General features: G+C 45.0%; 1 protein-coding gene across 2 annotated transcripts in view; it reads right to left on the minus strand.

Annotated features, from left to right (window-relative positions):
- Positions 1-1,702: 1,702 nt before the first annotated feature.
- cep112 (centrosomal protein 112) overlaps positions 1,703-17,679 on the minus strand; it is an 87,653-nt gene continuing 71,676 nt past the window's right edge. The window contains exons 24-27 of one of the 2 annotated variants that reach the window (XM_030088799.1): positions 10,098-10,187; positions 3,792-3,893; positions 2,424-2,488; positions 1,703-1,986 (exon numbers count right to left, since the gene is read on the minus strand). In XM_030088799.1, the coding sequence (XP_029944659.1) occupies positions 1,983-1,986; positions 2,424-2,488; positions 3,792-3,893; positions 10,098-10,187 (261 nt within the window). In that variant the 3' untranslated portion in view covers positions 1,703-1,982. Of the gene's footprint in view, positions 1,987-2,419; positions 2,489-3,791; positions 3,894-10,097; positions 10,188-17,679 lie in introns of those variants that run through there. The other variant, XM_030088800.1, reaches the window with a different exon arrangement.

The raw sequence follows: 17,679 nt of genomic DNA on the forward strand, positions 1-17,679 counted from the left end.
ATAAGTGTTAATTTTATCAGCAATGTCTGAACACAGAGTGTAATCGCTCCCTGAGGGGCGGTGACTTCCAGACAATATACAATGAGGTTTTCTGAACTGAATAGTCCATAAATAGAGTTGAAACTACCAGAGGATAAGCCCCTCCAACAGAGTTTGCACCACAAACCCAAAATCTCACGCCACACACACTTTTCACGTTTTTCACAATAATGTTTTAATGGAGGGTTTCATAGGCAGCAAAAACTATAGTTCTTCTTGTACTAGTTAGGTGCTTTAATGTAAAATACCTGATAAATCTAGTCTGCAACAGTTGTATCGAATCCACCTTTGTATTTACGCTGGAATTTATTTAATGAATTTACTTAATCTGTATAAAATATCGATAAATTATTTTCGAAAAAAAGTTTTCATGACGATTTTCTTTGTTCTTTTTCAAAAATGATTCCCCTTAAAACAAAACGCTCACATTCTTTCCTGTTGGTCCAGCGCAGAAAGCTCTGTGGTGCAGCTCAAACTTTGGAAACCCAAATGAATGGAACCAAAAGTCAGAATATCATTGAATTATGCATTTATCTACCTGAGCTTTCCCTTTGTCAGGAAAACATGGGAGACATATCTACGACGACACTAACAAGTACCTTCTTCCTCAGATGCAGACATTTGCACATCTCGAATGCTCGGTTGCAACAGCTATGGATGCCGGGTTTATTCCTTCCAGAAAAAACAGACGCCACAAAGGCATTGTGCTGAAAGACTAAATTCCTGTTTCTCACATGTTGATCTAATAGTCCTCTCTCGTCCGCCTCTGTCTCTATTCTTCACCTTATCCTTTCCCTCCGTCTCTCTGCTTGGGCAGCAGAATCAGCACATCAAATAAATACAGAGGCTGGAATCGTGTTTCGCTTGGAGACGGCGGAGCAGGTCACGGACAATGGCAACACGTGAAGTGCGTGAACTGTGGGAGGCAATTCCAATGCAAATACGTGCACAGTTCTCTTTGAAATCAAATCTGATTTTGAGATTTAAAAGACACCTTCAAAGAAAAAAAAACAGTATTCTTTAGGAAATGATTTCAGATTCCAGCTCTTGCATTCCTCACCTGCCAGAGACACACTATCCCAACACTTGTGGCTGATTATGAAATCCTTTTTTAGCTCTAAATTGTTATTATCGTCATAAAACCTCGAAGCTCCGGAGACTCTGGAGGAGACTTGGAGACATGTGGCCGTGCGGCGGACTCCAGCGTCTGAGTCATCCAGCCCGAGTTTGTACGGAGCCGCTGGTAAAACACAAAGTGGAGGAACAGAATGGTTCAAGACTGTAGCCTTTGGCCTGAGGTTCAAACAATCGCCTCCCTGCGCACTTTATCTGAACCAACCACAAGCCCCCAACCACCCTTTACAGTTCAAATGGGGGCTCGGGTAGAAAGGCGATGCTAAATAGCGATGGGGGAGATTGGAATTCAAGGTCTCTGACTTCAGTTACAGAGCTAATCGTGGTTAACATGCATGTTGTGGTCGTAGAAAAACAAGGGCAAGAGCATGACTTTCCTCTAATTGAGGGATTAATTATGAGGCATTTGAAGAAGACGATAAACATGCTCAGAAAGGGTAAAAAAAAAAAAAAAAAAAGAAGAAGAAAGAAGGAGAAAAACAACAGAAAATGAAGCCAAGACTTTTATTAAAAACAATGGACAGTTGATACTAGACATCAGGAAGAATAATAACCATTAACGATGTCAAAATATATAAAAAAAAATCAGGAAAACAAGTTGGGAACATAAAAATGTTATTTTAGAACAGAGGAAAACTAAAATCTGACAATGAATAAATATTCTTCGGGACATCAATGTAACAAACAACTGGTCCACGGTGGTATGAGCGGATGAGTGAAGCACTGGTAACAGTCAGTAATGCTCACATCTGGGTGGAGGTTTGGTCCTTTGTGTCGCGGTGCAGGAGGAAGGTGAGGCTCGCCCGCCGTTACCTGTGCGGAGGAAGGCGGCTCATTAAAATACTGAAACAATAAAAATGTACGACCTTGACTGGTTCTCAACATCTCGCTCATTCGGAGATGGAATAGCTGTGTTTACTGCTGTGTTTGTGACTGACAGTCCTAAGTGATGCTTCCAGAGATGTGAGCGGCAGCGTCGTTTGACGTAAATGGCTCTTACTGCATGACGGACAGGAGGCGAATCAAAGCGGTGCGAGCTGGAAGCTCTCTCGCCGTGAAAGACAAGCCGTCGTCTGATGTATCTGCAGACGGGCTGCACTATAATGTACGAGTTTAAGAGCGCTGCTCCGGGTTCACATGCGTCTGTCTCACGGACAATAGCGAGGCGTTCCAGCAAAAACATACAGTATCATCCACGTGTGCTCCGCACCGGCGCACGTTTCTATACAATCTTAAACAATCACGCTCACCTCCTGCTGCGAAAGGCATCCAGGTCTTCCTGCAGCAAAGAGGCTCGCTTCTGGAGGAAGTTAACCTGCGGCACAAAAGCACACAATGAAAAACCTCAGGCACGGAGCGATTCTTAAAACGTCGCCGCTTTGATTAATCATGTGAGGGAAGCAGCGAGCCGGCTCATCGGGCTCCTGAAACCAGGAAGCGCTGGGAGGCTGGAGGGCTCCGGGTCAGTTGTGCTTTTGGCCGCAGAGAGTTAGCTGAGTGGGCTGAAGTGGAAGAAAAGCCTGGTTGTTGAGTCCTGGGGTCAGGACGGCGGGGCCGGGGGTCAGGAGATTAGGGCAGGCGGGTCAAGGCACACTGGGACACAGGGAGGATTATGGGACCAGGTTAGTGGAGGCCGTGCGGCCGCGGGAAGAGGCAGCACCGTTCTTTTGTTTGGCTACAAAGTATAAGTTTATTTATGAAGTGTCTTTGGGCTAAAGTGAAAACAAACCCCATCTACATTTACACGGCATCGAGCCTGGCAGAGTAATCACAGCTCCAAAAGAATCCGTATTGTTCTGGGACTACCGTACTGGAGCCGAGGGTACATTCCTTTCTGTGGGGGAGACCTCAGTTCAAGTTCTAGCATTTCATTTGGCACTTTATACTGCTAAAGTAAATGAAAAACCCCACTGAAATGTGGTTGCATCTCTCCAGAGAGGGACAAAAACTCCCCTCACCTTACGAAAAAATGCTCAGTAAAGATAATGCACTTTAAAGTGCAAAACCTAAGACACTGTGGACGAGAGGAGACACTGCTCCTTTGATGATTTACATCTTATAAACAGATCTGATCACAGAGCTGTGGTCCGGGCACTGAAATTAGATCTAACAAGGCCTATTTGAACAAGGCAGGGGTTTATGATGAGCTTGTTTGACAAAAACCTGGACTGCATGATCCTATTATGGTTGAAACATTATTTACAATGTCAATTCTGAGAAACTGAAGCCGAACATCAGTCAGAGAGGGCTGAGGGAAGCAATGCATTAATGTGGTCAAATGTCTGATGGTGTGATCTGATTGAGAGTCCTGCAGAGAGTCGGGTCGACGATTGAGCAGCGAAACCTCCAGAACCAGACCTTTGTCCTCATGAAAGCAGAAAACGGATGTTCGCCCTCAAGCACAAGCTTGAGGTTTGTTTCCTTTAAGGTTGGACTGATTTTTTCAGACAAGGGGAACTGTCATGAAGTCACCCCACTGTCCCAAAGTCAAAGTCTGATTTCACAATATTAACACAATATCTGTCAATAGAATTCTACTTGTGTAAATACATGAAACTGCTGTTATGAGAGCGGCGGCGAGGAAGTTTGATTTCTGTTGGGCAGCCAGTCGGTCCCACCTGAGCCTTCAGTGAGGCGATGGTGTCCTCGAGGTCCTGTCGGACTTCAGCTGGCATCAGACCCTTGATCCGCTCCTGGTACTCCTGGTGCACCCCGGTCAGCTGAGAGGAGAGAGGGCGGACAAAGAAACGACGTTAGGAAAACATATCAATTGGTCGAATCTGATTTGTTGCTGCGTCACAAAGTCGGATATTTCGCCGCTGTATAATCGCTGAATAAGCATTTCTGCTCCCCTCTCACACGAACACTCATCTATTCACTTCCAGACGTGGCAGCCAAATGTGCGCCTCCCTTTGGAAGAGACACACACTGACACACACACACGCACGCACGCAGACTGTGGGTATCCCCTCTTTATTCATGGCAGAGAGTATTCCCTCGCTCTTCACAGCTCCTTCACATCTCCACAGGGGGTCCGCAGGCTGGCTTCGCTTCGCCTGGCTCTGCACAACACCCCCTACTGGCTGCGCGGGACTACAGCTCTGGATGTGACACAATGCATTTATGGGCTCCACGCAGCTGGGTTTTGGAAGAGGACAGGGCCACGGTGGAGGGCAGAACACATCAAACGCCGCAGCAGCGGCTCAATAGCTAGCTAGCTATCTCCACTGGGGAGGACCGGAGGAAGTCTGTCTGGGGCTAAATTACACTCCACTAAACCAGAGTCTGATTATAGAAGTTGAAAAGGGTTTGGTTAGCACAACCCCCACTTTTTACCCGCAAACACACATGAATGGACACACATGCACACACACACACACACACGCACGCACGCACGCAAACACGGCTTTTATAGTATTGTAAAAAAAGCCTTTAACGGCATTCTGAAGAGTTGTTGAATCAATTAATTCAGAACTTGATGAATGGTTTAACAGAGCTGCGGGAATTAACGGAGCCAGTGCAAAAAGCTGGAGTCTTCACATATTTCGAGGTGTAACCAGGGGAAGAGTCTGGGCATTTTAACACGCCGTGATGCGCATGACAGAGCAGAAAGTCCGGCTGACGGTAAGAATATCCTGCCCAATCCCCAACCTCTCATCAGTCCAGTCTTTCAAGTAAAAAGAGTAAATGAAGTGAGGGGGAGAAGAGGGGGGAAAAAAAGAAAAGAAAAGAAAAGAAAAGAAAAAAAGATTGGTTTCTCTAAAATAATCTTCCTGTTGTGGATTTAACTGATTGTTCTGGCTTTGGCTAATTAATCTTCCTGGGCACAATGAAAGGGATTGGGAAGCACTTCAAAGCAACCCCCAGTATAAATGATCCCGACATGAAGCAGCTCACTTTGTCTCGGCACAGTGTGCAGTAGATTAGTCTGCCACAACTTTGCCAAATCTTTCGGGCTTCTTCTGGACCATTCACTTTAAAGTGTTGGACCAACAACACGGGGCCGAGAACCCGTCGCTCTGGAAAAACACGCATCTCTCTTGCTGTTGTGTGAATGAAGACGGGGGATAATTTGAAAGTGACTTTTTTTTTTTTTTTTTTTTTTCCCAAACAAGTGGCAAAAAACTGGTTTTGGAAGCTTTAATTTGAACGTCCCAGGATTTAAAAAATGAGCTGAAGCAACGGGACTGCAGATTTTCAAAATGTCTATCTCTATCTATAGCAGCCTCTGTAGTCATAACAGAATGGCAAGCCAAGACAAAACACACTTCACTACCTCAGACCAAAGCAATAAACAATGGTTGAATAAACACATCCCTTACCAACCACTCTGAATATAAGTCTTAGATTCTTCAAAAGCCAAGTTCCTTAGTTTTGCATTCTTGGTTCATGTATGGTGCGGCCACCGCAGCAATGAGAGATCCGCTCTGCCTAAATTACAAGCTCCTTTGTGGCGATGCTGTCTCCATTTTCCTTCCCATACGTTGGGACGGAGCAACGCTGCGACGGCGGATTCATCGGGAGTCTAACAGCAGCATGAAAGACTGGGTAGTGTACATTCAGTTGTGAGGCTGATCAAAGTGGAAATGCCATGAAGACACGCTTTGGAAGCGACGACACGGGAAAGGCCAGAGTAAATGAATGACTTAAGTCTGTGTATCTGGCACCTGGACAAACACAAGACAGAATTCTTCCATTTTTACAGACGTTTTCCAAAAAAAAATGGACCACTTTCATCATGAAATAACTACTGTTTTCCCTCCCTGTTGCATCATATGTACAGATTTCACATACAAACACATGAAATTATCCTCTGCCGAGTATCTTCTCAGCTTTCTCAATACCGCAACGGCGCAAAGCATTCACAATCACAACCTTGAAAGCAATTCTATCTAAAGCTTAGCCATCGTTTACTATGCAGTGTGTGTGGGTGGAAGCAGCAGCCTTTCTTCTCTTAAATAACACCTCTGTTGTGAAAACCTTTGCAGGGCTAACAGATGCAGGGGAAAAAAAAAAAAAAAAAAAAAACCCAGACAAGAAGAGGTGAAACAGAAATTCAAATTTCTCACTTCAACATGTCTCTCAATGGAGTTAAAATTTAATACCGAGCCATCTGACTCCCCAAAGATGACGGACTTGTTTCCTGTGAGACGCGTTCGCTTGCCTTCTCCAAGGTCCCTCCTCTCACATCTCTTATTTTTCTTTCATACAAACACACATTTTTCTTTTCTTTCAACATCTTTTTTTTTCTTACAGCAAAGACATGTTTGTTTTCCTGACAGGTGGAAAGAGACATTTGGCATCTTCTGAGAAAAAAGGCTCCTCACCATTAGGACTGGATGCGTTTAAACAATACTTCTGATCAAACCCTCCGTGAGGTTTTAGTCAATGACGGACTCCACATCTGAGTGAATTAGAAAGGAAAGCGAAGGAGGGAAACATAAGGAAAAAGTGTGCCACTACTTTCCCAAGCAATCAAAAGGGACTTTTTGAAGGAAAAAATCAGGTTTCATCTCCACAGCTCGTTTCAAAATGAGATTTTGTTTGTTCCTGATGAAGCGCGTTTCTCTAGTTTTGAAGACTGTGAGGAGCGGCAGTCGTTTTCCCCTCCCAGTCATCTTAAAATGACAACATTTCATCTATATATAGTCTTTAGATTGTGGTTTTGACTTTCCCTTGCGTTTGGTACCGTCACATGGCGTGGTTTTTGACAGCTGCCAGCAGAAAAGAACAAGCCCTCAACACTTTCAACGTTCAAATGAAGTTTGTCACATCCTTGGGAAGCTTGATGTATGCTAATGAAGGGGTGTGTGAGTGTGAGAGTGTGTGTGTGTGTGTGTGTACAGGCCTGTGTGGGACGGGTTGGGGCTGAGTAGCTGGTAGAAAGACATTTTTGATGTACACTCCCCCCCGTCTTGTTCCAAAGTGACAAAAACCTTGTCAGGAAAAAGGGGTACATGAAAAACGATGCCACTCACAAAGTTTGCACCTCCACATGCACCGAGCTGGCACCGAGCGAGTTCACCAAGGAGCAATTTGAATTGAAAAACGCTCTACTGTGAGATAGGGGGGGAAACAAAAAAAGACACCGTTCCACAAAAAAAAAAAAAAAAAAAGGGAATAAGACAGGAGGAGATTAGACGTGGTTGCAGATCTTAGCGGAGCTGTTCGAACTATGGGATGGATTGGTGGCTGCTGACGTAATGCAGGAAAACGACGGGGCCCACAGAAGCTAAGTTCAACTCCTCTGCATTTTCATGTCTGCATCAATACTGAAAGCAACTACAGAGATGATTTATTTTTTATTACTCCGAGCTCCCATGTTGCAGCAAAATACATCTCTGAAAAACTTGTACAGTTCACCGTGCCCACTGTATCATTATGAATTTATACAAAGAGCCGAACTCTTCAACGTGCTGCTCCCCTCTTCAAGGAGAATTGAACCACACAGCGAGCTGATGATCTGCCATTTTAGAGTGGGGGAGCCTGCGAGGGCCCTGCGAGTGTTCGGCAGGCAACATCTGAGTGAAGTCTGGGCAGAAAGGGCTGCGTTCGCATGTGAGGGATCAGATTACAAAGATGCATCTTGGCAGATCAACCGGGGCAACATCACTGTGAGCAGACTGGGAGTGGATGCCTGTAGGTTTAACTTGATAAACAGAAAAACAACACCGGCGTGTCGACAATCCATGTGCATGTGTGATGTTTACTAATGCAAACAGCTAGGTGCAAACATTTTTAAAAAAATCTACACCGTTGTGAAGTTCCTGCATTTCTTTTGATGCGATACACACACGCACACACACATACACACAAACGTCTGACCTCAGGTGAGTGCAGCATTTGAGGCGGGAGTCGATATATGATTCAGACTGTCTCTCCTCACACACCGGACTAAAACTGTGAGTGGCTGTCAGCAGACAGGAGTAACCATACACACCTACAGACTGTAGATCCACATCGGTGAATGTAAACCTGCAGGTCTCACAAAAAAGAAAGTTGCAGCGAGAGATGAGACAAGGTGTGTTGAAGTTGAAACAAACTAAGGGAGCTAAATGAAAAAAAAAAAAAGAGTGTTCAAGATAACAGAGCAGTTTTCCGTTCGACAGCGCTGGTTCACTTCTTATGCTGAACTGCTAACAGCAGGATAAATAGTTAAGAATTCAAAATGAAACTAAAAAAAAAAAAAAGAATTTAGAATAGTGAAAAATTAGAAATACAAGGAGTGATTTAGTAAAATCATGAGACCGCTGCAGAGAAGAATTAAGTTTTCAGCCTTGAACGAAATCGGCTGAGAGTCTGAGCAGGCCTCAGGTGTTCGGGATGTTTGTTCCCACAGCGAGGAGCAGCTAACCCACATGCTGCTTCACTTTGGGTTTGGCTTTTAGAGCGCAGTAAACCTGCAACGGGTCTGTAAAAAGCAGTAATTCATTCACTTTTGGAAACTGACTCACGCCTCCAGTTGCTCATGGTGATTCTAAATCCTCTATAGGTGTGAGTGACGGACTCTCTTGTTAAAGTTTATGCCGGTTAAACCGGTACAGAAGATGAAATTCTCACCACTAATAAAGCGTATTTCCACGGAGGGGTCTGATAGTGCAGTAACCTGCTGATCGCTGTGGCCTGGATTGCGCCTCAGCTGTCCTGCTTGTTGTTTGGTTTTATTTCTGTTGGCTGATGTGCGGATTACTTCATTCTTATTCCACCATGGCTCACTTGCTGTTTGCTGCTCCGCTGCCAACTTTGTCGCAACACAACAATCTGCGATAAATTAGTGAAATGTGTTTGTGGCAGCAAGTCAAGGTCTGTCAAGTACTTAAAATTGGAACCAAATGCTTCGTCAGCCTCTTAGTCTTGTTTACTCATTCTTTGAACGGACTGAATCAGAACCTGATGCAATTGCTGAATTTGTATAAGGAGCCTGCTTATTTGTTAACTGTTAAAAAATTCACATTTGTTAGTGGTGCTATTGTTAAAACTGAACTTATGAAGTCTGCTGGGGGTCGACAAGCACAGCTAGAGCGAGGCTTTCCGAGCTCTAATCCGACAGCGACGTTGACTGTCGTGGAAGGAAACGATATGCAGCGCTTCGGCCGAGGCGTCAGCGAAGAGGGCTCCCAAAACTACCAACCGGGGGCCCGGAAGATTTATGATGGCCGGACGCCGAGGTGTGTGACGAGTGTGTGAAGTGTGTACAAGGGTCACCGGGCGCATCAGAGGAGACACAGGAGAAAGAAAGCCTTTGGTGTACATACCGCGCAACAAAGACCAACCTCCTGTGTGAGCGTAGTCATTAGTGCTTTCTTCTCAGTGTGTGTCAAGGTCAAAACAGAGCCTGATTACAGGGCATTCTGGGGAGCCGTGGGGAGCGCGAGCGAGTGTGTGCGCACACAGAGGCTTCCCTTTTGAACACAGGCAGTGGTGGCATTCCTGGCCCTAGGCGCTGGCTCTTGAAGCCAGATCTCAAGGAATTCGGGATATGTGTGAGGGGGCATATCTATGGCTCTGAACAGGAGAACGAGAGATGGTAGATAGATGAGAAGAGGCAGGAAAAAGGAGGGAAAGGCGTCTTTTGTTTGTGGTTTGTGGCCCCCTGGAGGATCAAGTAAGGGTAGCAAATTAGGAGTTAGGAAGCCCGTAAAGTCAGATAGGTGTTGAAGGGATGACTAAAAGGACTCAGGACCTCAGACAGCAGTGATTAATACGAAGCCATTCAGAGGTTATTCGTTGGCATCAAGCTGAGAGACACATGGCGAAAAGGCCGAGGGGTAAGAGGTTAAAAAAAAAGTTAATATTGGGAAGCAAGAGTGAAGCAATGATAAAAGAGAGGAGCAAATGAGCTTGAGTGAGATGTTGTGACACTGTCGTGTCTGACAGGCATGAAAAAGAGTGAAAAATGAAGACGACACAAGCGCGAGCTTTACCCTCTCTTCGGTCTCCAGCTCTTTGCTGAGCAGCTTCTTCTCGGAGCTGTGCAGCTGCCTCTGTAGAGTTTCCACCTTTTCCTGCAGAGCCTGGAGGGAGGGAGAGACAATCAGTTGGCTGACTGATGGGAAAAAAGAAAGAAGAGAGAGAGAGAGAGAAAAAAAAAACAGCTCGAAATCTGTGTGGTGTCGAGTGTGAGTAACGCAAAGTGATGGACGCTGGTTTACAGTTGTATTGTTTCTGGTGGGAGAGGCAGGTCTGATCTGAGCGAGAGGTCGCTCTGATAGCAAGACGGTGACTGGAGGAGAACGCAGAGGGATGAAACCGTCACGTAAACATCAGAGGAGGAGGAGGACGGAGGGACAGTGAGGAGAGATGCAGCTTATGATTAGTTTCTGAGTGCTAAAAGGCTAATAATAAAGCCACGACTGTAATTACTGGGAAGCTGCCCTTATTAAACCCAGACAAGTTCTCTAACAAGGACACACGGAAAGAGACACACTCTTACTAAACAAACTTTTTTTGTTTGTGTAAAAACTGGTAAATTTGTTTCTCTGTTTGAAGCAGCATAGATGCAACCATGTATGATTTAATCTATAAAAAAAACCACTTTGACATGTATTCTAAAAACTAGGCTGATCAGATTTCTCCACAATTTTCCAATAAAGAATAGAATTTACTCTATTCTGCTTTTTAAGATTCACGCAGGCGAGAGAAAAAAGGAGAGAGAATAAAGCACACAATTCTCTTCCTGCCCCTTTAAGTGATAGCAAGGCGCAGTTCCTGCAGTCACGAAGAACCAGATGTTTTGGGTCCACATGTGGACACTTCATCTTTGATTAGACGGCATGGAAAGCAGAGGGCGATACGTGCACACAGACCTTTACATAAAAACTCACATGCATGCACACACACACATACACACCTCAAACAATTCTGTGGGGCACTGGCTAGCATCAATATCTGCTGCGCCCCCCCTCCCTACTGGAGTTGAGTGAGCAGGCCAGGTGTTGGCTTGTTGATTCTCTGAGCCGGGAGAAACACAGTCCAGGTGATCGGCATGACTGGCTGATCTACAACCCACTGCGCTGACATAAATCACGCACAGATTGTAAAGCTTCAGGGCCAGAATGAACTTTTGTATAGCGGCTCCCTGAGAACTCCTGACTGAAGAGGAAGTGAGAAAGAAAAAGGTGGATAATGCATCAGAAACTAAAATTAAATAATAGCAGAAAGGAGCACACGAAAATAATATTATTTTGTCATTAATGTTCATCAATTGAAATTAGACGGTGCCACAGCGTGACTGAACCTGAGCTGCGCTGCTGCAGGTGATTCTACTTTCCAGTCTGTTCATCCTCATTAACAGACGACCGTGATTTCAGCACATGTTGAGGTCAGTTTCAGCTCCTCGGCGGCTGCTTTCTAGCGTGCTTAACCTATTAATCAGGGTATTTCTTAGGCAACGGCGGCCACGTCGTAGCCCACATCTCCGATGAGCGCAACCCATTGCCTTCAATTTCATCATTTCATTTTGTTTATTCGCGAATCAAAAGCTCATTGACAGTGGAAAAGCACTTTCAGCAGGGTAGATTGTTGAGAAGGCATTAAGATCCAAGTAATGGTTTAGTTTTTTTCTTATCAGTGATCTAAGAGCTCAGATCAAATGTAATCAAGTGAACTTCCATGTCGGTAAGATCACTTAGCTGTTAGCAATCATGTCTTCCTCCCCAGAAGTCCCTATCTGTAACCCTAACAAGACCTGCAGCTGTCGCTGATGTGAAACGCGATGGCGCACCGAGAGGATGACAGAGACCCGACAGGCCTTTCTACATCAACCTCCGATTCACCACGCGGTGACGCAGCATCTCTGGACCATGTCTTCTGGGAAGTAATGCTGACTGCAGGGCCCCGCCGGTGACGTGTTCTTCCCTTTCTTGTGGGTTTCTACTTTTGATGTACTGACAACGGGACCAGGGGCAGAAGTTCCACACTTGTCACTTCATTAAGGGAATCATATGGGACAGTTCTGCAGATGAAAAAGGAGGGCGGCGTGACTCAGAAAGGGGCTTTGGAAGCGTTTAGTCATGATGACCGTCAGACGGTGCGATCGTATTACATGAAATTAGAGAAGGATATCACACTTTAAAGGAGAAATCTGGTTGAGCGTAGGACGGAGACACCTGTGAACACCTGCACTGTCCCACTGTTGTCTGTTACGGCGTCAGATTGGCTAACGACTGTTTCACAGACACCGAGCCACAACAAAACCTGTGTGTTTGTGGCTTCTTTTCTGTAGTAAATCAGTAGTGTACACAAAAAAAGCACACACACATAGACTTAACATATGGACAAGACGCAGGTCTTTTCTTTTTTTGCCATAGAGCTTGTGAGGGTGTGCAAACGACAGTGTGTAGAAGATCAAGCTAAAGTGTCTCCAGATGCTCGGGGTGATATGGTCTTTATCAGTCATGCTGACTGGAACTATTGCGAACAGGCCAGGAAGAGAAGGAAATCTGATTTTGTTCAGGAGGAGGTAGCGTGGAAAAGAGGGGGAAAAAAAAAAAAAAGACAGAAGACAAAGGTGCAAGAAGGAAAAAATACAGCCAAATGTAATGAAAACCTTGGAGAATAAAAAAAAAAGACGAAAGGTCAAAAAAAGGGAGAAAGAGATACTGAAGAGGAAGAGGAGGAGGGGAACCTATGGAGGAGGAGAACACGTGGCCAGGATGGAGCGATCGGGGCGGCGGTGCAAACACTGCTGCACAGTCCCATAGTAGGGAGCTTGAAGGCCTCGCTCACCTCTCCATCAGCAATGTGTCTCAGCCTTTCATTCCAAACTCTGGCTCAAAGGATTAGCGGCGCACACGCGCGCACAGGCACCAACAAACACAGCGCTCACAGCCATCCGCGCAGGTATAGGCATGCATTAATATTAACAGCGAAAAGTTCTAAAAATGTGAGTGCTACACAGTCAAATGAGTGTGCACTTTACTGTGCTGTACGCACACAAACACACACACACATACACACACACACACAGGCGCACAGACACACCAATGCCTGAGTCATCTTTCCTGGGTGGTCCTCCTGCGCAGATAAGGCAAGCATGTTTCCCTAGGGTGAAGTAAAAGCAACAGAGGGCAGGGGAAAAAAAGCAAAGAAGAAAGAAGGGAGGGAATAGTGGGAGGAGGAAAAAAGGCCAGGGGCCTCTTTAAACTTGGTGTTTTGTTAGGAGCTGAGCTGCTCTTCATGTGCGGCGGGGCCTTCTATTTGCAGCGTGCTGTCAGAAGTTTCTCCCAAAGTCTGGATTAAAGAGATCCTCTAATGACACTGAGGCTGGACGACTTCAGACAGCAGCGAAAACCTCACACTGCACCGCCTCCAGCCAAGGACGCACTGCGCGCGCACACGCAAGCGCGCGCTCACACACACACACACACACGCACACATAGACACACAGACAAGCAAAGGGTAAGAGCTGATACATACACGAGGGGCACAAAGCACACAGACATACATAAGCAAAGACATGGTATGTGAACTGCGCCCACACACACACATGCACACACAGACACGCGCACACACACACACACACACACACACACACACACACACAGATACACGTACACACACACACGTGCACACGCACACCAGCTTTAGCAGAACAAGGCAGTGTGTGTATGTATGGCTACTGATCTAATAGTAAATAATAAAGGAGGTGCTAACCTCAAGGAGAGATGGACGGCCAGAAAGATGAGCACAGACTTTCTTTTATCTGCACTTTTATCAAAGGATTGTGGGAAAGGTAAAGAAGTGTGTATGAGGGGAGCTGGAGAAGGAGGAGGGGGAGGAGGAGGAGGAGGAGGAGGAGGAGGAGAGAGATCTCCCTCCTGAGGTGTTAGAGAAGAAAAACTTTTGCTGTTGCTTCGCTGTCTGTCTGTGTAGGAATGAAAAGACGTGGTTGAGCAAGTCGGCCAGGACAGCCCCTCTGAAAGAGAACGCCGATATTGGTGTGAATTGACTTGCTTTCGGTGCTTTGATGCTTTTCAGCGCTCTATCCAGGGCTGATCTAGAAATGAAGTGGGAAGACGCCGTGATTGCGGCAGCAGTGGAACTCTCCCAAATAGCAGATCGCAGAGTTACCTGGCTTTTTGCAGCGTGTACACACACACACACACACACACTCCTGCATGCTCTTACTTAGGCGTCTCTCCTAGAAGTGATGAAAATAGTAAGACAATTGCTGCGCTAATGAAGACATGTTGCAGCCCAGCTCAGCCCACAGGGGGAACACACTGTTCTCTGTCTTTCCGTCTGTGTCTCTCTCAGCTGCTGTGAGCTACAGTAGAAAGAGAATAGGAAACAACGCTGAAACACACACCATATGCCACACGTGTGAGTGTGTGTGTGTGTGTGTGTGTACTTGTGCATTTAATCTGTTTATCAAAAAGTACATCATTTAATAGTGGATAAACTGACCTTTAAACTCTTGACATAGAAAAAGTTTTTTTTTTTTTGGGGGGGGGGGGGACTGAATGTTCTAGTTTTCAACACGAAAAAAAAAAAGACAGCTTTGTGAGAGCAAACTATGCAGCTGCATCCTCTTCTTCTGTACAACATTTCCTCTCTGGTTGTTCGAAGTGATTTTATATGAAAGTTGGAATTTGAATTTCAAATTGTACTTCACATATAAAAGTAAATAAACTATAACGTTATATAATGAATATTCAGTCCTTCCAGAATCTAAGTGAATCAAAATGTCAATTTTTCTGTCAATATTTGCTGGAAATTGTGGGACGTACTCCCACCCACCCAAAAAAAAAGAGGCAACCGATTATCGTTTCTCTTTTTTTAATTTTTTTTTTTCAATTACAAATGAGTCACATAACTACTGTGAAAACAGCTTTATGCTATTATCTGAGCAGTCATTATTACATTATGCCTGAAGCCTGAGGTCCTCTGACCAGAACCTTCTGAGAGTCCCCCGGACTCACTTTAAAACCAGGGGCGACCGCTCTTTTACATCCACTGCTCCGCGCCTCTGGAATGAGCTTCCTCCGGATCTGCGCTCCCTGGACTTGGTGGATGCCTTCAAAAAACTCTTAAAGACATACTTGTTTCAGAAGGCACTCTAGACCCCAGTCAGTATTGTCTTGGTAGTAACTTGTTCTTTTTATATTATATGTTCTCATGTACTGTGAATCGTCTTTTTTGTGATTTTTAAACTGCGAAGCACTTTGTGACACATTGTCTGTGAAAAGCGCTACACAAATAAATTTTACTTACTTACATTAAAAAAAATGTACTGGACTCACTTCTCTTGCAGAATCCCAGTAACTGATTATGAAAGATAAACCGGCTCCATAACACTGCTTTTAAGTCAGGTGTCTGCGTTTCAGTGGAATTATCTTCTGACGTCTTCCTGTTTTTAATCACTCATCTGGAACTATATATATATATATATATATCTGATATCTTCAAAGAGACGGTCTCCAGCCAAGGACGCACACACAGGATATGAGGTCACCCTCATTTCTTTGTACTTTAGCGTTAGGCTTGTGCCTTGGTGAGTAATTTGTTTGTTGTGTGCGAACGGAGTGTGGTCTCTATAAACTATTCTACTTCCCACGTTCCATTGTATCATCCGGCGGTGTTATCGCTCTCCTGCTTCCACCTCCTCTGATATGAGGATCAAACGCAGGCGGGAATCGGCCCACAGCCGGAAAAGTCATCAATCAGCCGCTGCAGTGCAAAAGCGTACGGTTGCAAACGCTGAAAGAAACATTTATAAAGACACAGAAGCCGATGGGGCTTTTCTGTGTAGAGTTTGCATGTTCTCCACCGTGTATGTAGTTTTCTTCAACACAGTCCATTACTCTTTATTGAGTAACCTTTTGGAAACCTACTCTGTACATTTCCTTGAGTAACATGATGGTATATTAAAGTAACAATCCTTTAATGGGCTCATTATTAACAGTCAAAGGAGCCCAGTCTTATCATTTTCAGTTGCATTTAACCATTCAAATCTGACTAAATGGTTATTGGCACAGTTAATAGTATCAGGACAAAGAAAAAGCAGATTATTATTGAATTACACTGCCTTTAAATACCTGCAGCATATGACACCAGAAGGATCTGCATGAATCTCAAGACTGGGACATTTGTGTTGGAACTGCAAAAGTGAATTTGATCATGCCGAGATGCAACTCATTGCAATACTCAAAGAATATGTATTTCAGATTTCTTAAAATAAGGTTGTTATCTATTGGAGTACAGAAACTGCAAAGTTGGAAAAAAGAAGCTTTAAGTCAATTTTTCTAGTCACAATATTGGAAAAAAATATATAAATAATTATTCAAGTAGCATTCACCCCCCCCCCCTCACAAACCCATGCATGCACACACACACACACACACACTCACACACTCTCAGAGAAGACACTGATAAAGACACAGATGGTTAACAAACTTCTGTAAACGAATGTGCAGTTCAAGGTTGGCAACGAGAGCTTGGATGTGTTGAAGGACGCGCACACAAACAGAAATGCACACTTGCATACACACAGTGATTGAAGCAGCTCTTTGCCTCTGCAACAGAGAGCATCCAGCACACCTGTTCTTGATCCACTGCTGCCATTCCTTCCCACAGGCAAAGTCATCCTTTCAACAGCCTCAGAAACTAATGCATATATAACTACACAACTACAGACAAACTGCAGCTGCTACAACTAGCCCCTTGAATGTGTACAAGTTCGTGTGTGACTGCGAGCGTGTGCGGAGGATTCCTTGTTGTTATTATTATGCATGCACAAAGGCCCCGGCGGCTAGATCACATGGACTGCATCAACTTTAAATCTGACAAGAAATACCGTGCGCCTCATACGTATATTCACTGTCATCCTCAAACATTGTCAGACAATGGTCACTGTTGCATTATGTAATGTGTCGGCTGTCACTTCACCTGGAGGACGCTTCGGCAGGACCCTGGCTGAGCCCGGATCAAAGGTGTGTATCCCGGTGTGTGGGGAAAACACCGACTCTGTGTGGGAATATGTTGCAGAAGGTAACACTTTTGAAAGATGCACTGCAGAGACGAGGGCACTAACTCAAAGCAAAAGTATCTTTATGTGAGAATTTGAAGGGAGCCTAAGACAGATAAAGACTTGGGAGACAGAGTATGCAGGCCTGTGAACACAAAGTTACAGGTAGGTGTGCGTGTGTGTGTGCACGCGCGCGTGTGTGTGCACGCATGGCAACATTCGGCAGGCAGAAAGACAGGAAGCGCTGCTGTGGGGAGCAGGAACAGCGGTGCTGATCAAAGCCCAGGCGGGTGACACTATGGGCGGAGTGCCATTGTTTATTCACCAGCCACCTCTCCCTTTTGGCAGGGCGAGGTGAGCATGTGTGCTGGTGCATGTGTGTGTGTGTGTGTGTGTGTGTGGAGACACACAGAGTTTGAGACAGAAAGAGTTCGAAGATACAGAGTTGGAAAGATATGGCGTGAGAAGGAAAAGAGAGGCCAGTGTGTGTGTGTGTGTGTGTGTGTGTGCGTGTACATGTGTGTGTCTTTGTACCTTTC

Source organism: Salarias fasciatus, chromosome 4, assembly GCF_902148845.1.
Source record: "Salarias fasciatus chromosome 4, fSalaFa1.1, whole genome shotgun sequence".
Classification (NCBI taxonomy): domain Eukaryota; kingdom Metazoa; phylum Chordata; class Actinopteri; order Blenniiformes; family Blenniidae; genus Salarias; species Salarias fasciatus.